Source organism: Python bivittatus, unplaced genomic scaffold (assembly GCF_059951505.1).
Source record: "Python bivittatus isolate LINGU-HERP-01145 unplaced genomic scaffold, Pbiv_v1 ctg000020_np1212, whole genome shotgun sequence".
Taxonomy (NCBI): Eukaryota; Metazoa; Chordata; class Lepidosauria; order Squamata; family Pythonidae; genus Python; species Python bivittatus.
In genome coordinates this window covers 72,490,724-72,510,784 of record NW_028277030.1, presented here as the reverse complement: position 1 = coordinate 72,510,784, position 20,061 = coordinate 72,490,724, and the positions used below count along the sequence as shown (strand labels likewise).

Genomic DNA, 20,061 nt, shown 5'->3' with positions numbered 1-20,061 from the left:
TAGTGTCCAATTTTTAGTCTTACCTTATTATGTTTTTTAAAGAATTCAAAACAAAAGCATTTTCCCATGGGAAAGATTCTTATAATTAATTCCAAAATCTTATTTCAAATCCATTTGGATCCTTAGTCCATTTGTAACTTTCCAAAATAAAAGTTCTGATCACTCTTCTGCTGTTTATTCCCTCCCCCCCAATTTTTTTTTTTTAAGCCCTTAAACTTGTATTTAAAACTTATTTAGCTAAGAATTGAAGGGAAACTCACTGGGTGCTGTAAAACTTGCCGATCCAAAGGTTCCTAATAGCCGAAAAGCAGTTAACAAGCAATTTCCAAAAGTGAATAGAAAAGGAAGTATATGACCCAGGTGTCCTTTTAAAGTCGCTGACCATGGTTTGAGCAAGATGGCTATTCCCTCCTCTCCCAGAGTTCTAAACCCACTGGAGACTGCTGTCTTGTGGTCTCCTTGCAAGGAGCAACTGTCTGGAGCACTTGTGGGTGATCTCAGGTCCTCTCCATATCTGGAGAGGAATTACAAAGAGCCAGTCTACTTGCTTGAAGTGGAGCCATATTCAGCTTGCCGTATCTTCCCCAGAAGTCCCTTCATTTATGTTTTGAGTGAAATTTTCACTGAATGCTGAATTTCTTCTGGAAGCTGAAATCATCCAAGTGAAATTGGAGAAGGCAGAGATTATCTGGAGCCTTCAATAGCTTGAACAGTGCTTATATTGCAAAACATATTAGCATGGTAGTAAATATTTGTCTTTTCAAGAATTATTTGCCAATAGCAATTCCAATTAATATTTGTATATGTATTTCCATAGTCCATTTGTATTAGAATTCAGAATTACAAAGATCTCCTAGTCCAAAGCAGTGGTCAGTATTAGATGTTTCTGCAGTATCCCAAGCTAGTTTCATTGCCAAATAGCTCTCACCACTATGAAATTTTTCCTTATATTTAACCACTTTTGGATCTCTGCTGTTTCCATTATAGATTATGGTTTGGACCTGTGGTGTAGCAATAGGCAGTGTGGTGTCTATGAACGTGTCTACTCATCAGACTCCCTGCCCCAGCTGAGTTTATTTTTTAGATTAATTTAATAATAGGCATGCTAGAAGGTAAAGAACATCCTGGAAATAGGCAGCTGAGAACAACTTACCAGTTGCTTCACTCAGTAGCCATTATTTGAGATTGCCCACTGTGTTCTCTCAAAATTCCAAATGTGTCCACTGGTCTTGAAAAGATTGCCTGCCTCTGTTTCAGAACAACAGAGAATAGGGAATGAAGGTCCAACCCTGAAGAGAAAAAACATACAAACCTTCATTGCAACAATAGACTAATTAATTAATTAATAATTAGTCTAATAATTAGATGGCTCAGCAGCCTAAGCAAATAGGAGGAGGGGGAGAGGCAGAATCAGAGAAAGATTTTCAGGCTGTATTATATAATCCAGCAGCTAATGTTCCTTTTCTTTGTTTCGATTACAGAAGGGAGGGGAAAAGTCAGTCCAACCCTAGCCATAACAGATTATTAATTCAAGAGCTTCGGCCTAAGCAGAGAGGAGAAAATAAAAATGGACCCATCAAATGAGCCACAAAATCAGCAGGATGTGCCTAAAAAAAGCTGCGTTTTGCTTTGAGCTTAGGACAGAACATTCTATATGGCCTATGGGTTTTCATTCCTGCTGGTTGAGGAAACATACATTTTGAATGCTTTGCCATGCAATGCAGAGCCTTGAACAACAGGGAGTTAGAATTCCACCATACAGAGGTATCCTGGAGGATCAGGTACCTGGGAAGTCTGAGTTTGTGCTGGTCAGATGTCGCTCTCCTTTCCAACTCCATTGGAAATACCCAGGAGTCTTAGGGCACTTGTTCAAAAGATTGCTGGATATTACTAGTTCCTGTCAGGATGAATCTGGTTACTTGAGTTGCTCGTGGAGGGAAACGGAGGGTGAACTGAAAATCAGAGGGGGATCTTGCTAATCTGTTAGATGCTATATCATTTTAAAACAAAAAGAAAGACATTATAATAGGAAGTGGGGAGAGTGTGCTGTTTCCCGACATAGGCAACTAGATTCATATAGCCCCAAAACGTAAGGTGGCGATCTCCAGTAAGCCCTTCAGTCACATTCTTCTGGCCAATAGCAGCAGAGATGAAACCAGTCTCTGCTGGAGTATTTGTTAGGTTGGAAACATTGGCAGCAGGAAGCGGGAGGGTGGGGGATCCCTATAAAAGAAGTCAATCATAATACCTGGTATAGCCAGAATATTCAAAAGAGCCAATATGTTTTAGGTCAAGCTGGAGCAAAATCTCCAAAACGCAAAGTGTTTTGTTCCAAATTTAAAATATTTAGAATGGCCTGTTTTTGAGCTCATAACATTCCGTTGTCCTTTTTGTACACCCCTAAAAATCAGCTCAAAAAACAACAAACCTTAGATGGGATCATTCTAACCAAAATTTGTTGGTTAGAATGATCCCATACAACTCCATTATTTGCTCACCAATTTACTCCTTCTAGCCTTTTTGTCTCAAAAAATGTATTCTTTCTTTTTATCAATTAACTCTATACCTTACTTTTCTATGCGTGTAAACATTCTAGATGGCTTGCAATAATTAAAAATGTGAAATACAAGAAATAATGGTAAAAATCAATACAATTAAAATAAAAATTGAACATTAAAATCAATATAATTAGATCATTACAATAATAGTCAAAAACTTTCCTACAAAACTTCCTTCTTTGATTATTTCCGGGTTTGAACACATTAACTCACTCTTAATAGATCAGAGATATCAACGGCTCTGTAAATGGTCTTGCAGAGTTGGGGCCCATTAATATAATACATATCAGAAATTAGCAACCTGAAAATTAAATGAAGGTGAAGAGGCTCAGTAAAATAAGGCAACACTACCCACGGCCAAATGCCATAGGATCTTTGCATATTAGATTGGTAACATGAGTGGAGCAATAAGAAAAAGATAGGCATTGTCATGGAAGCATGAAATCCAGTGAAAATTAGAGAGGATTACACAGATCGCAGTCAAGACATTTGATATATATCACATTTCATTGCACTGTTTTCTGCTTATCAGCAGAAAGTTATTTGGTGCTTGTTAAGTTCTTGACTTTATCCTAGAAAAGTTGGGGGAGGTACTAAGCTGCTTTCTACTTACCAGAAAAATCTTAGATTATGCAACAGACAATATACAGTATTAGATAAGATCTGAACATTTAATTCATGCAAGGAAATTTTACAGTTCCAATAGAATTCCTTGAATTGCTGATTCTGTGCAGCGCTGCAGATTGCTTTTGAAACATGCCAAATGAAGTTTAGGAAGCTGCTACCGAAGAAACATAAATCTAACATTTTTTATTAGTCTTGTTCTATGGTTCTTTGAATTTCGTCCATTATACCTAATACTGTACTTTAAAAAAAATCCCCTAAATAGTACATTAAATTTCTACATTATCATCTCTGGATGTTTTTTTGTATTTCCATTATCTTCCAAATATTCATATAAAATATACTAGATTTTAGAGTTCTTAAAATCTAGTGGTGACAGAGCTACATGTACAAATATTACCCACAATAACTACCCTTTGGACACTCCTCCAGCTACATATGGTTTGTTTATCCAAGAGCAACTGTTTCTCTAACTAGGTCCACCTCTTATGGTCAGCCAAACTTTCTCCCAGCTGTGCAGCATAAGCAGCTCTTGATTTGCTGGGAAAACACATTCAGTCCATTTGTTGCAATGTTTTGGTATGTCTAATAGTTAACTCACCGTTCCACTAACTGAAAGATATTAACATTTCCTTCCAAGAAGTAATCTTGACTTTTGAATCTTAGACCAAATCCTTCATTGCTTTGATGCCTGATTTTTTCCTATTTTGCCTATGTTTTAGTTTATGCATGAAGAAATTACTGGCAGTTATATATTTCAACAGGGCATGTCTTGTATCCTACTGAAATGATTGCCAAAGCAGTCTTTCCTTTTACATTGAATAGTTTGAATTTATAATCCTTTGCATTATTTCAATTATTAAATAAAAAATTATTTATGTATGAAATGTATTAGAAACATTTTCAGGTATTGCATTGGCAATTTGCTTGTGATTCTTTTAGTATTATTCTAATATAAAGATAATATTTCTTTATATTTCTGATCTCCTGTGAAGAAATTTATTTCTAATTTTTATTTAAATGAAATATATATATATAAACGAACAAGATTCCAGAAAAGCAAGGAATCTTACATATTTGTAGCAATAGCAACATTGGATGTTTTAAAAGCTTCTGTGTTCTATAGTTGGATTTTATTACTAATTTCTAAATCAATATGCTGACTTACTTTCAAATCGATTTGTTTAGTCTGTACAGTATTTCATGTTGCTTTAAAAGATTTTGAAGGCAGAGACTGAAAACTGTTGAAATGTATATTTTGGCTTTTTTTTTCCTTAAGCAAAACAACTGCCGTTGCAACCTCTGAACTATGCTAAATCTTCTCCAGGGGTGACTCTATTCTCATGCTGACTTGTCTCTCCTCTGTCTGTTCAGCAGTGGGAGACATTTAGTGAACGCTCTTCAAGCTCACAAACTCTGACCCAATTTGATTCTAACATTGCACCAGCTGATCCTGTAAGTCAATCACTTAGCTTGCTTGTTTGAAATTAATTTTATTAACTCCAATTTTTCATTATTGGTTTTGGTTTTGGTTTTGCATGTTATTGCGTGATTCTAAAGTGGGGAATGCTGACATTTAATAATTTGATCTGCTTGAAAATTCATTAGAGGGTCTTGCCTATCGCTGCAACTAGAATAGCAGAATGTTTTAAAAGTGCAAAAATAAAATTAAATCTGTTCTTTTCTAATATTTTCCTGTGCTGCAATATTTTGAGATTTTTATTTAACTCTGATTTTTTAAAAATGATGGTAAAATATTTTAGCTGTTGTTGTTTTTTTAACTGATAAATGTGTTGGAAATAAAAAAAGTAAATATGATAACTTGCCAAAAGCCACTGTGGACATGGCCATCTAGGACCATCTGGTTTTTCTGGATCTAGTACTCTTTCTGCTACACCCAAAAGCTCCTCACATGTATACATCCTTTGTAGATACATCTCAAATTGATGTACATGATTTAAACATTTACTTTTCCCACATGCTTCAGTGTACATGGAAATGCATGGTTGCCGTGGGCACTGTCAGGCAGCAGATACTTCATCATCTTGCACACAAGAAAGCTAGACTAAACATAATAACTTGCCCCCAAAGAACCAATATTGGCCCTCATATTATTTTCTCAGAATTGATTGTTGATGTCAAATGTATATGAGGGAGGACCCACAAGAAATGTTCTGTTGATGACCAAAGTGTGTGTTGCAGATTATGTAGGAGTAGTCAGCTCTGTAAATAGCTTAGCCTAAACATATAAATATTTATACATCATTGTGAGCACCCTGAATAAGGCTCAAGCAACAACTACCAAGTAGAGAGGTTGCTTTATCAGTAGGATAATGGGGACCTCAAAGAGGCATCACTCACAACTTGTGCTGCAACTGTGCTGCTGTATTCTCAGCCATCTGTGATTTTTGAATCATCCTCAAGGGCTACCACACATTACAGTAGTCCAGCCTTGAATTAGTTCATTAATCACCAAATCCAGGTCTCTCTCCTCCAGGTAGGGACACTACAACTGATTAACACAACAAGCTGATAAAGGGCCCCCCTTGCTATTTGTGTGATATCTGTGTACAGTATCAGTGCTGGATCCAAGACTACCCCAGATTGCCAGCTTGTTCTAAAGAAGAGTGCAGCTCCATCCAGAACTGGTATATCTCCCAAAATCTGAGGTCAAGCACTCAGAATCAGTAGCAGTTCCATTTTGTCTGAATTCAGTTTCAACTTTTTTTTTTCCTCATAAACAGTTGTAGGCCCTTGTTAAAGACTTACATTTTTACTCAAGCCTTCTGTCTTTGAATACTGGATGAATGATTTTTTGTTTGTTTGTTTCCGTTCTTCTTTATTTTTACCTCTCCTTTTTACTCTATTTTTATTGTGTGTTTTATCCAGTTTGAGATGCTTTTGTACAGGAAGTGATGATAAATACATGTTATTCACTGCTCTGTGCATAGGGTTTAGTGAATTGGGATATAATTTCACATTGTCATTATAAGAGAACAAGTTATTTGTGATTAGTTTCTTCAAACCAGGGTAAGTGGTGGGAGGGAAAGAATAAGATGTCAATGGTCAGAAGTTGGTTATTGTGTTCTTATAGAAGCAAACTAGCATGTTCTTGGCCTTCTTGTCCCAGAACTTTGCATCTTACTCATTAAAAAGGCATACATAAAAAAGGGCAAGATAAAAATATTATAATAATAATAATAATAATAATAATACTCCTTTGAACTGATTAGTGCTTCCCTCTCAAGGTCTGTCCTCCACAATGCAAGAATCAGTGCCCTGGAGCAGTGATTCTCAAAGTGTGATCTTGGGACTTCCAAGGGTCCCTGAGACCCTTTCAGGGGGTTTGCAAAATCAAATAAATGAATATTTTAAAATTTGTCATTTTTAATTTCTAATACAGTAAATATCGATATATATAACCCACATAAACCAAAGTTCTTTAGAGTCCTCAATCATTTTTAAGAAAGTAAAGTGGTCCTGAGACCACAATGTTTGAGAACTGCTGCCCTAGAACATCTTTACTCCTTTATTCCATGTTATGTTGTTGCTTAGTAACAAATATTTCCTGAAACATGGAAATATGTATTGTCCTGTTAGTCCCCCAAATTACCAAATTGTAGCTATGCTGCAGGAAGCAAATTTTTGCTTCCCTTATTTTGCTTTGTTTGAACTTTGGTCCTACATGGTTTTTCTGTAGCTTCAGAACTTCAGAATCAGTAACAAGCAGAATAAAAATATAAGGTTCTTTCACTTTGCGTGTGTGGGGGGGTTATATTTCTGCCTACCTTGTGATACCTGTCTCCATAAATTATTAGGCATTAAGATGCATTAAGATGTGCTTCTGAACAAACTACAATTTTGGGGGGCAGAATATTGTATAAAAACTGCTTTGTTTATTTTGCTTTGGTGTTGAGGGCAGTAGATATGTTTTCCAAGTGAGATGCGATGTACCTTTGTGCAATATCAGCAAAAGAGCAGGTACTTACTATTTAAGATCCCAAATGTGTGTGTGGTATATGTGCAAAATTTTAATGTTAATTACTGAGTTAGTTAATTATACATGAGATTTATATAGTACCTATACTGTATGTGGTGTTCTTGTATACAGTCTTTAAATAATAGGTATTAAGCCATAAAGTTCAAGCTATACTTCCTTTCTATAGCACAACAACCCATTTTCTGATAATTCCGTAAATGAAATTAAAGAAAATTTAATCATTGCTTTGTGGATTTGCCTCTTTCTGATAGTGGCACTATGTAGATAAAATAGTCAGAACAAATGCTTAGCACATATTGCTTCTTAAGAGAATGCATAAACTCTAGCAAAAATTAGAAAATGGACATCTACGGAAAAGAAAACCATGGAATACATAACAACAGGAGAAGGGAAGGGAAATAGATACGGGTAATATGCTTAAGAACAGTTTATCCATGTAATTTTTTATTCTTAACATTCAGCATAGTTTATTTTAAAGTTTCAAGTTTTAACTTAAAATGGTATGTAGCAATCGGTTTATCCAGGATAAAATAATTGGTTCAAATAGTTCCCTTTCAAATCCCTTTCTGTTTTAGGATACTGCTATTGTTCACCCTGTTCCTATTCGAATGACACCAAGCAAAATTCATATGCAAGAAATGGAACTTAAAAGAACTGGAAATGGTAAGATATGCTTGACCCTTATAGAAATATATTTAGAATAATTTTTAATAGCCAAGAATCACTTCCCACAATAATTAGTTATTTGTTAAAAGCCACAAAATTAAGATGCCAAGGAAAAATTGTAATCATGTTGTTACCCATTTTATATTTCAAAATACACCATTTTTTATCATAGTGCAGTTGTGAGTGGTTTTGGTTAATTTTTTTTTAAGAAACTGGAAGACTTACCCAATAATGTTTTATGATGAATAGTACATATTGCATTGGAGTACTGTAGTGGATTTCAAAAGCATGGGAAACTTGTTTCACCTTAAAAATTAACAAAGAGTCCTGGAAAACTTTTTGAAGGACAAATTCAGCCAAATGTGGCCTCCATTTTTTTACTAATATTTTTCTTACTAGATTGCCTATTTCAATAGAAATGATGCTTTAGATAGAAATATTGCACAGAAACACTTAAAATGTTTCTGTCTTAAGATTTATACATGCATACATTCAGAAAGAAATGTACTCTTCCAATTAGTATTCTTCCTTGTTTTCATATTTACTCTTGATTTTGTCTTTAGTTAATTTTATTTCCAACTCTGCTGCCATTTCTTTTTCAAAAATGGATGGATGGGTGGATGGCCTTTGCTACCTGCTGGGGTATAAGCACAATCTTAGTCTCAAATAGCCATGACAAAGTAATTGTCCATCCCTGCACTGAATATTTTCACATTTCTTTCCAGATCACACAAATCCTACAAGTCCTTTGCTTGTGAAGTCACCTGATCTTGCAGAAGAAAATAAAATAAGTTCATCGGTAAAATTCACAGGAGGAAATACAGCTGGTAAGTATTGAAAAATACATGGTATTCCAGCTGGCTAAAAAAAAAAATTAAACAAGTGTAACTTAGTTTTCTTCTGGCTTAGCAACAGTGTGTTGGCTTTCTTTTTGTAAAATAAATGATGACATGGTGTAATGTGTCATGTGTTATTGTTCATCTGAGGTTGTATTTACCTACTTTTGAGAACTGCTAAGGACCAGATGATTTTTATTATACGTATCCTGATATGTAAAACCATAGAACTCAAAGAGGGTGTACTTTCTTTTTCACACAACTGTATATTATGACTTCTTTTATGCCTTAGGAATCCATTATGAGCCGTCTATCTATATACCTACTCTAAAGAGCATACTCTTAGTGGTAGTGTTAGAGTTGGACATCAGACTCCCTAACACTAGGGGGTATAGAAATTTGTCTTATGTTAAATGTTATATCAGTTGGGCTCAATTTATTATTTTTTTAATTCTTAAACTTAAATAATCTAATTCTGTAGATTGAAAATGTGATTCATCAAGGGTAAGATTTTATTTTAATTTATTCCAGCAGATGGTTACAGCAGCTCAGATTCCTTTACTTCAGATGCAGAACATATTGGAAGTACTGTAACTAGACAACGGTAATTAGTTGCTTAAATATTAAAAACATTAAAGCAGAATGCCTTTTGCCTGAACTAGTCACCCTGCAGCCTGTTTGCAAAGCATACTTTAGTCTGGTAATCACTTCATCTTATTCTGTGATGGTGACTCAAGAGTTCGGCATATTGCCTGGTACGATTGCTCTACAGTTAATGGCATTATTTCTACTTTTCTGCAACATTAAGAGAAGAACAAATGGGTTTTTATGTACTACTTTTCTGGTTTATCATTTCATAGAACACGACTGGTAATATTTCAAGCTTTTAGAAGTTAAAACACTCACAGACTGTTTAAGTAATTAAATAACTGAGTTCCAGGCGAAGCCAAATGGAATAATGGAGGTACATAGTTATGCTTTGCAGCGTGTGTCATTCTCCCTCCAGAAATTTCACCTATAATGTCCTCAGCTAAATTGCTGCTCTGGTTCTCTTTGCTATCAATTTTTTTTCAAAATTTGTTCTGCAAATAATAATACCACACTATATGACTGCTCCTACTAGTTGTGTTCACCTTATTTTATTTGCTTATTAACAACACTGTATCCTGCTTTCATGAAATAAATAATAAGAGAAGTACAATCTCCCAGATGCAAACCAAAAGTAGGGAAATGGTGATGAACTCAAGCATCAGTCCATAAAGTTACACAGTTCTTATAGTGAATAACATCAGTGGAAATAGTCAGGAAAGAAGGAGTCCAATGGAGATGCTATCTCAGCAAAGCACTCCTCAACCTTTTCTGTTACCTGGCAAAATAACTGCATTCTAATCAACAGCTTGGGCCTCCATCTATTGTTATTTTCAAGTTCCCATCTTCCCTGACCACAGAGTCCTTCATTTCTCCACAATTGTTGAGGAAGGTACAGTACCTGATATAGCCAGTTTCAGCAGGTCAGACAGAAAGATCCTTTTGCTCCACACCTCCCTGAAGTTTTTAATTCAGCCTTTCCTCAACTGGTATTCTCCTGGTCTTTCCAGATACTCTGGGTTGCCTGTTGGTTGAAGTGATGGTCTAGTACACCTTGAAAGGGCACCAGGTTGGGGAACACTGCCTTGATTCTTAACATGTCTTTTTTCAAACATAAATGTATAAACAAAAAAGGTGTAGCTGAACTTTGATGTAATAGCAATTATACCAGATGTATTAGGTGCGATACAGAAATTTAAAAATTGGCTCTTTACATTGTATAAGATCAGCATTCCCAGCCAAATTTGTTTTAATCTAGGATGGCAGGATATTAGTTTGCAAGAAACTAATAAAAGTAACATGTTACTTTTCTGATCTTTTAGCCTTTGTAAGTTGCAGTTTGCAATAGAATTTCTGTAGTTCCATTGTTTTTCAGGTCACATTCAGGGACTTCTCCAGATAACCCTGCTCCTCCTCCACCCCCTCCAAGGCCTCATCCCTCCCATTCACGATCATCATCTTTAGATATGAATAGGACCTTCCCAATTACCCCAGGTGGGTGTAGTTGAAATGTTTGTGTTTTTTGTTTTCCTGTTTCTGTTTTTGTTGTTTTGAATTAGTACGTTTTCAGAAATGCACATGTTGCTTTTGAAATCATTTAGATTATTTTTCTTCAAGTAGTAGGCAAGAGACTTGATGAAACTAGTGAAATATGTTTAATATATTGAAACAGATATTACAATTGAAATATTCTTTAAATGCTACAAGACTGTTTTCTAGTACAGAGAAAAAAATCATTTGTTTTGAAGTACAAAATTAATGATACAGTTTTTAAAAACCTTACAGATTCAAGACTTCACAATTCTAAGATGATTAGTAATGCATACTATTCTTCAAGACCTCCAATTAAAATGTTATTTATTATGTTTCCTCAGAGGTAAATTCCCCAGCTCTTAATATTTCCTATGCCTACCTGGGTAGTATGGTTTTTAACAGAGGAGTTTATTTAATGTCATATCATTATTATAATTAAATTCTGTAGTCTTAAATTTTTAAAAACACAGGAATGTTGATATAAATCTCAGAGAAAAATACCCCAGTAAAGTTTAGTGAACCAGAGTTCCCATTTTTTATGGACAATGGGTATATTTGAATTTGGAGAAGATGATGTGTTTTTTACCATGAGATGTAGTGTTACCATGAGATGTGCTGGCTGCCAGCTTGGCTGGCTTCAAAAAAGGGCTGAGCCAATTTATGGAAGTCATGAGGACCAGTGGCTGTTAGTCTTGATGGCAGCGTGACTGCCTCTGAAGGCCATCTGCTGGGAGACTAGTGGGCTTCTTTGTGAAGTTGCTTGGCCACTTTAAGAACAGACTGCTAGACTAGGTGGGCCAGGGGGCCACTGTTTATGTTCTTACCAAAATAACTGCTTCAGAGTTATAGCCAATCCCATAATATTGATTTACCCAAAGAAAATTAATAAAACCATGTGGAACAGGACATTGGCAGGTGCCTCAAAGTTGTCACTGGGCATGTTACAATCTCTGGGCATTATGTTGTTAATCCAGGGATAGTAGTATATATTAGGTTATGAATCACTTAGGTACTTTTTTTTACAGATTTCGCATGGTATTCAGGGCACTATAATTGTAATTGCAATTGTGACTTTGTATACATTTCAGAATAGTATATAATGTTGAAACAGTTTAAAGAATTTCTGTCTCTTTGGTACTGTATAGGATTAATAAATAGAAGACTTTGCCTTTTGGCCAAAGTTTTTAAACCTGTTAAATACTGTACATCCTTAAAATGTATGATGGGCTGAAATAGAGCAACAGATACTGCTAAAGTATGAGTCTAATTGGCAGCATATCCAAACACCAACTAGACATTTTCCAGAAATTAATATGATTAGTATATTATTAATCCAGAAGCTTTTCATTTGTAGGTCAACAGCAGACTGGAGTGATTGCTTACCCCCCTGCAGTGCCTCCAAGACCTCAGCCCTCACAGGTATATTTGGATTTCTATTAAAACTTAGTAACTTAGCAACATCTTCTGGCATTCTTGTTGTGATTGCATTTTCTCTAGGCCCTGAAATACAGTTACCCTCTTCATTACAGAACTCATTACCAAGGCTTAGCGAAATAAAATGCACCTATGCTAGTAATGCCATGAAGCTTTGCCAATGCAAACTTCATACTAGGCCTTTCTTGCAGAAAACAAGCGAGAATTTTGTATTCTCTAAATGAGTTCTCATAGTGTGACTGTGGCCTAACAGAACCATAATTTGATTTAGTTAGGAGTGATTAGATTAAGTGTGTAGTAGCAGACTTTCTTGATCAACATTTGCATTTTTTAAATTTTCAAAAGTTATTTGTTATTATAGGCTGGGAGTCACGTTCATCGACCAGCAGATGCTGATGGTCTAATAGTGCATAACAATACTTCACCTCAACAAATTCCAGAACAGCCAAACTTTGCAGACTTTAGCCATTTTGAGGTTTTTGCTGCATCGAGTGTAAATGAAGATGATGTTGAAGAAATTGAGAAACTTCCAGAAGTTGTGCAGGTTAGCATATATCAATATATCTATATCTATATTTGTTTTACAGAAGTATATCTGTACAAATAGAAGTTACTATTTAAAAAAAATTCTGAGATTCTGGTGCTACTTCAGTAGGATGAAAAATTTGTATTTATTTCAACTGTTAGTTCCAGTGCCTTACTGCAGACAGCTCTTAAAAGATATTGTAGGAATCTGCGTTACAGAAATAAAAGCATAAGGATGCTCCAACAAGAATTTTTTATTCATTCTTTTGGATTTCTGCTAGTAAATGTTAAACATGAGATTTTATTGTTTATTAGTAAGGATATGGAAAACATTCCAAGCTCAGAACAGCTATTTCAGGACTTCAGGGGAAGCAATGGCGAACTGAAAATGGCTCCATGAAGAGAGGCCAGTAGTCACGGCGGAAAGAGGAGCCAGTGAATGGATCGGCTCCTTGAAACTCCTCTCCAGATTAAGGAGAGAACTAGGATCACCCACAAGTTTGCTCCATACAGAGGCTCTCTGCAAAGAGATCGTAAAATAGCAATTTCCAGTGGGTTTTAGAGCTCTGGGGGCTGGGGAACCATCTTGCCTAAGCTGCGGTTCGGCATCTTCAAAAAGACACTGGGTTCACCCATTTCCTCTCTTAATCACCTTAGAAAATTGCCTGGTATTGTTTTTTTGGATGTTAAGAACCTTCAGAAGAGCAAGTTTCATTACGCCGGGAGAGTTTCTTTCTATCCTTGGTGAAAAGTTTCATGTAAGTTTAAGGATTAAAAAGAAAAATTTTTGCTTTTAAAAAACAGCAAAAGCGGGACTAGAATGTTGATTGTGGAAAGTTAAGGGGCCAGATGGACTTGAAAGAATATTTTCTGTGAGTTGTTTAAAATTTTATAAAAATATATATGAAAATTTTGAAATTAACTGTAAGAAATCCTCCTATGGGAAAGTTTTGTTGATTGGAAAATAAACATATGATAGAGGGGACTTTGAAGGTTGACTAGAGGGAACCAGAGAAAACTAAAGATTACAATTAAAGAAGAGACCCATTGATACAATGGGGCAATACTATTTGATATAGAAGAAATCAAGGATATTTGGGAACCATGTACCCAGAAATTACTCTTAAGATTGTCTGCCACTATAAAAATGGATTTAACAGAGGCTATAGAAGAGGAACAGATTTTGCTGGACAAAATAGAGACTGAGGCTGATCTGAACATGGATCTGAAAATGGATTTAACAATGCCAGACTACAAGAGTGATATGGAAAAAGATGCCATATTGGATTTACAATTGAAACTGGCTGATGTCTTAATAATGAAAGGGACATACAAATAATAAATCAGAAGAGTGACTTGGAAAGCTTTCTTATCTTGGATTTACAAAAGAGACGTGTTAAACTAGTGAAGAAGTTTCTGAGAGGAGACAAAGAGAAGATGACAAGAAATCAACTTGTGGGGCATTATTTGATTAAAGAGCAAGCTTTTTAAAAGTAAGCGGAAGGAATATAAAGTGGATTTATTCAACCAGGGTTAAAATACATATGTTAGCTGGTAGCTATTAATGGAACTTTCTTTTGACCAGGACTGAATGACAAAGCTTTAACAATTTGTTTATAGATAACAGATAAGATCTTAATGGACATGTGCTGATTAGGACTGAATGACGAGTTTTTACAATTTGTTTATTGAATATACATAGTGGTTTATAATATACATAGCGGTTTATTGAATATATATAGTGGTTTCTGGTAGTTATTAATGGAATTTTATTTTTTTATTTTTTTACTAGGACTGAATGATGAGGCTTTAAAGATTTGTTTATAGACAACAGATAAGATATGGGGAGAAATTTCTTTTGCTTTATTTTTCAGAGAAAGCGATAAGTTGGAATACAAAATGGATTTATTTGCTTAAGATGAAAATACATATGCTATTATTCCTGGTAACTCTTAATGGACTTTTGCTGATTAGGACTGTATGATGAGTTTTTACAATTTGTTTATTGATAAGAGATGAGATATGGGAAAAAGAAAATTTTTTAAATTGAAATATTAGAGAAGGTGTTAAGTTACTGAATTTGTTTATACCTGTCCAGAGGGAAGGGGGAGTCATTTCTTTGTATATCTTTTTTAAAATTTTTATTCTCTTTTTCTTTGCACCTTTTACATTTTTTCTTTACTTTTTATATTCTTCTTAGTTTGTATTAGTTTTTTATCTTTGCATTTGTAAACTTTAATAAAAATTATTATTAAAAAAACAGCTATTTCAGATTTTTCAAGCTAAGAACCAAACACCCACATTCTAACAAGCGATCCAAGAGTTATGACTGGCATATTATTTTCTAAACTCTGATTGGTATGTAAAAGCAATAATAAATCCACAAGCAGCACCACTTTTATGACTGCTGCTGTTAGTTGGGGTAATTGAGTTAGGTGGATGAGTGAATGAGCATCAGTTATTAAACCACACGTTCAAGATAAGAAATAATGTTCTGTCTGTACATTGATGTGTTTTCTCCATTTGCAAGCATGGCAAGTAAACAAATGCACATTATAGATGTTGCTAATGCATTAACTTGGGTTTCAGATTACTACTGCTAAATGCAGAACTTGTGCATTTGATTTTATGTGTTGAGCTGTCGGGTTGATATCTTGAAATATGAAAGTGCATGTATAGCTACTATTCAGAGCATTCATTTGAGGGTAATTAATGTAATGCCAATTGTCTTTGTTTTTTAATAGCTGCTATGGAAAGACCAGATTCATAGTGCAAAAAGTATGCTCTTGTGTGTATTAGAAATCACACTTTCTTAAGCCAAAGAGAGTAGGGTGTGTTTTTGGGGGGGGGAGTGGAGGGAGGCTCAATGGTTATTTATGAATTATTTTGAATTCAGTCCAATTGCTAGTACTTATATCTTGTTAGACTCAGTGGGCTGACCTTGCTAGTTTTTTTAAAAAATTATCTTTTGGGTCAGTGTTTCTGTAGGTTGAATGGTAGGCCACATACACAGTGGCCTACAACACCACTTACTTTTGTGGCCCTAGATTAAAATAGACAAACCAACAAACAATGGAACAGAGATTGAATTCCCATTGTTTTTATGGCAGAACACTCAAAACATTTTAAGTTGCTTGTTCCAGTAGAATACTTTGAGGCATTCCAAGTTTTATTCCATCAAGACCTTGAACTTGGCTTTTTTTTGTCTTAAGGTCAAAACAAATATATCTTCTCTTTTGTATACATCTGAAATGTGTTTGTTTATACTGTTTTTTTTAAATTCAGAGTAATAACTTCTGATACAGGAATGCTAACTTTTGTAGTTTCAGGGGTCTACAGAAGCTGGCTAGGCTCCGTATCAACCTTCTAATAGTAAAGATTTTACAATTTTAGAGTTTATAATAACATTGCTCCTACACATAGATGTTTTATATAACATTCTGAAGAAATATATACAGTGTTGGTTTCCAGTGTTTTTCATAATAGTACTGAGAACTGTAAAATAAATTTTGGTTAGATTTTAAATAGTAAATAATAAGACAGTTCTAGTTCATAGTCCTTATTGGTAGCTTAAATATAAAAATACTCAATTCAAGTGAATCTCAGATGTATTGAATCCTAAAGCTTAGATATATTCATATAGCTGTTTGGATATTAAAATTTTTAAAAAACAGATATTTATGGAAACATTCTATTTTTCAGGCCTCATTAAGGCCCCCTGGTTGGCTTTTATTTATAAAGAACATATATTCAACCATCACCATTTTTTAAAACTCCATTAAAAATTATATTACAATAAAACTAGACAGAAAAATCTTGAGCCAAATGCTTGACAAAAGGAAGAGGGCAACTACGTTTTGTTAGAGAGGAAATTTAACATTTCCAGCCAATACTACTCTCAAAACTAAGAAGATTCAATATGGCTTTACAAATGACAAATACACTTAGCAGTTTTGGTTGGGAGAAGATTACACCCTCCCCAAACAGACTTTTTGATGTTGGGGAAAGATGTTTCTTCTCACAGACTTCTTAGTGTATTTTTATAGTAGGTTGCCATATTTACCAGAAGGAAGTTGACCATGAATATAAGATTACCCCCATTAAGAAAAGTAAACAGAAAAAAATATTTTGAACAGTATGTTTTAGTAGATATGTGTGGCAATACACAATCAGTAAACATTCGTACAGATATTACATTACTTGTTCATCTTTTTATCTTATGCTTCATTAGACATTATTAATATTATTTACCTCTTGATTTTATACCTCACGTTATCAATTTTCTTGGGATTGTGCTCTTCTTTATCAGTGTAATTGGCTTCACTCTATTCAACTTTTGTCTTAACTAAAGCATCTTGGTGTTATCTGTGGGATTCTCCAGTGGCATACAGAAATCACAAGTGCACACACCCTGCCTTTCATACACACAAGGGTGCTCATCCACCTAATTCCCAGTCCATTTGTTATTTGTGCCAAATAACAAAGTATGTTTCCATCCGCTTCCTACCCAGTCCCTACTTTCATTGCCTTATTCTTGTCCAAACTAAGAAGATAATGCTATTTTAAGTAAACTACTTGAAAAAAGGGGGAACCTGCTTTGTTTGTATATTATCTCGTTTTTCCCCTAGAAGTTCTTTATACTTGTTTATGTATAGTATACTATCTGCCTTGGAAGCTCTATTAAGCAACATTCTATAGACATTCTGTAAAGTAGCCAAGGCAAGGGCTAGGGCTATGACATGGGCTAGATTTGTTTTATTTAAAACAATGTACAGCTTTTGAAATACATTCAGCACAAGAGTCTCTACATCTGTATTCTAGCTACCATGAGTTTGGTTTTAACTAAGTATATGCAAATTTCTGGACAAGGTATTTGAGCTTAGCTGAATTTAAATACCAGGAATGATATCCTTCCATAATTTGAAGAGCATTTTCATCATTAGCCATGATAAGTTTCTGGATTATGTCTCCCACTCTTTAGGTAGAAAAGCCCTCTGATTCTGCAGGTTCTCTAAGAGTTGCCAAAGGAGATGGGAGAATAGAAGACAAAACAGTTTCTACTACCCCTGCAAACACGGTATGCAACATACCTACAAGTGAATGTATCTTATGAAATATATTAATGATTTGAAATCTTTGGTGTTCTCCGAGCTTGGTTGTTTTCTTACAGACATTTCATTACCTGACTAGGTAACATCTTCAGTGGTAGAAGGGAGTGGGGTTTGCTCTCTGTTTATATACAGTAGCTTGCCCTATCAGTGTTGGTGATGAGGGGGCATTGTTTTCTCCTTGGTAATTCCATGATTAGGCTCTTGTTTACTGCTTGATTGTTTGTCTGAGTTGGTAGTTCCTTTTGATTAGGGTATTGTTTACTGCTTGATTGTTTGGTGTTAATCCTGGTGTTAATCCCTGCTTATCTGGGTGTTGATTGCTGGTTAGGGGGTGTTCTGGCCTCTTTTTTTCCTTTTTAGCTTTTTATTGTCTCTTGAATGTTATGTAAATATTGTTTATCTCTATGTGTCTGCTGATGGCTGACTTGTCTGAATACCAAGCTTCCAGGAATTCTCTAGCATTTTTGGATTTAGCTTGGTCTAAGATGCTGACAGTTTCCCAGCTGAAACTGTGGTTGAGTCTGTCCATGTGTTGTGAGATTAAGGAGTTTTCATCATGTCTTCTGACTGCTAGTTGGTGTTCATGGATGCGCTCTGCTAGTCTTCTTCCTGTCTGTCCTACATAGTGGCTGTTACGGTCCTTACACTGTATGTGGTCGATGACTCCTGTTTTTTATTCATGGGCTACTGGATCTTTTGATTTACTTAAGATGTTTTGGAGGGCTTTAGTTGGTTTGTGTGGTACGGTGATGCCATGTGGTTATAATAGTCTGTTGGTTGTTTCTGAGACATTTCTGATGTATGGCAGTGTTACCCTTTTCGTACCTTGTGTTGGTTGTGGGGTAGCAGGTTGAGTGGTATATTAATCATTGTACAGAAAGCAATTCATTTGGGTTCATTCTCTTTTCACCATTTATGGATAAAGAACATGGAACTGATAAGCTTTTTTTTTTTTTAAGAACTAAAGAAGCCATGGAAAATCAAGGAATTAGCATAAGGTGCCAGTGGCTGCTGATGTCATTTGCTACTAATATCTTCAAAGAGTTTATGAAAATTAGCTGCTGTTTCATTGTTTGCTCAGGGAATTTAATCCTTTAGTAGTGCCTAACAACACTTCCTTGCACCTAGCAAAGAGTAAGACTACCAGGTGGGATGGCCTCTAAGAAGAGGTCCTATGTTCCTATGCACAGCTATCTTACAACTTGTAAAATTGTCTGTGACCTCTTAAAAAGAGACTTACAGAAATATCTTTTTTAAACCAATAATTAATTTTATTAATTAGTTTAATCGCTGAGGGCAGGGTATGTGTGCTTTCAAGTCAGTCTTGACTTCTGGCAACTGCCTGGACAGGTCCCTGCAGTTTTCTTGGCAAGATTTTGAAAGTGGTTTGCCATTGCCTCCTTCCTAGGGCAGAGAGAGAGTGACTGGCCCAAGGTCACCCAGCTGGCTTTGGGCCTAAAAATAGGATTAAAACTCATAGTCTCCTGGCTTCTAGCCTGATGCCTTAACCACTACACCAAAGTGGCCCTTATAGCTTATTTAATTAGTATTTGTAATTATTTAGCCAACTAATTTTTCTGAGGACAGGTGAAACTTACTGCAATATGTATTAATGAACTCTGATGACTCTTCTTTTCAGGCCAAAGGCACTACACCTCTAGCTCCACCACCAAAGCCTATCCGCAGAAGGCCAAAATCCGAAGATGAGCTGAGACCTGAAGTTGAGGAGCATGCGCAGAAAACAGGTGTCATAGCTGCTGTTCTTGCTTCTCAGCCATCTATTCCTAGGTAACCCAAGATGTGTATGAGTATCTCTGATACTGAGATATTTTCATTTTAAATAGCAAATACATTTATTAAAGAGGCACATAAATGGTCTGTGATGCTTGAATCCTTGAATTGCTAAGAAAGGCTGTGTAAACTAGCTTTAATCTGCATACAAGATTTAATCTGCATTCAAACACTAATCCTATTTGGAAAATGACTACGAAATATTTTGCAAACTACTTTTCAGTATTAAAATTATATAAAAATCTATGCGTATGTATGTGAGTAGAGTAGAATAGAATAGAACAGAACAGAATAGAATAGAATAATAAATCATGCAAATGAATGGATGCACACAAATCCTTCTTTCATCACATGGGGCTTTTATTATATGATTGAGAGAAATGCCCAGCTCTTGG

General features: G+C 35.3%; 1 protein-coding gene across 7 annotated transcripts in view; it reads left to right on the top strand.

Annotated features, from left to right (window-relative positions):
- The window catches only part of REPS1 (RALBP1 associated Eps domain containing 1), a 61,014-nt gene that overhangs the window by 30,770 nt on the left and 10,183 nt on the right, over positions 1 to 20,061 (top strand). For 3 of the 7 annotated variants that reach the window (XM_088141503.1, XM_088141500.1, XM_007423518.3), the window contains exons 10-18: positions 4,557 to 4,637; positions 7,758 to 7,845; positions 8,574 to 8,675; positions 9,216 to 9,288; positions 10,648 to 10,766; positions 12,160 to 12,224; positions 12,601 to 12,783; positions 17,746 to 17,841; positions 19,515 to 19,663. In XM_088141503.1, coding sequence (XP_087997629.1) covers positions 4,557 to 4,637; positions 7,758 to 7,845; positions 8,574 to 8,675; positions 9,216 to 9,288; positions 10,648 to 10,766; positions 12,160 to 12,224; positions 12,601 to 12,783; positions 17,746 to 17,841; positions 19,515 to 19,663 — 956 coding nt within the window. The remainder of the gene's footprint in view (positions 1 to 4,556; positions 4,638 to 7,757; positions 7,846 to 8,573; positions 8,676 to 9,215; positions 9,289 to 10,647; positions 10,767 to 12,159; positions 12,225 to 12,600; positions 12,784 to 17,745; positions 17,842 to 19,514; positions 19,664 to 20,061) is intronic. The other 4 variants (XM_007423522.3, XM_007423519.3, XM_007423521.3 and 1 more) reach the window with 4 other exon arrangements.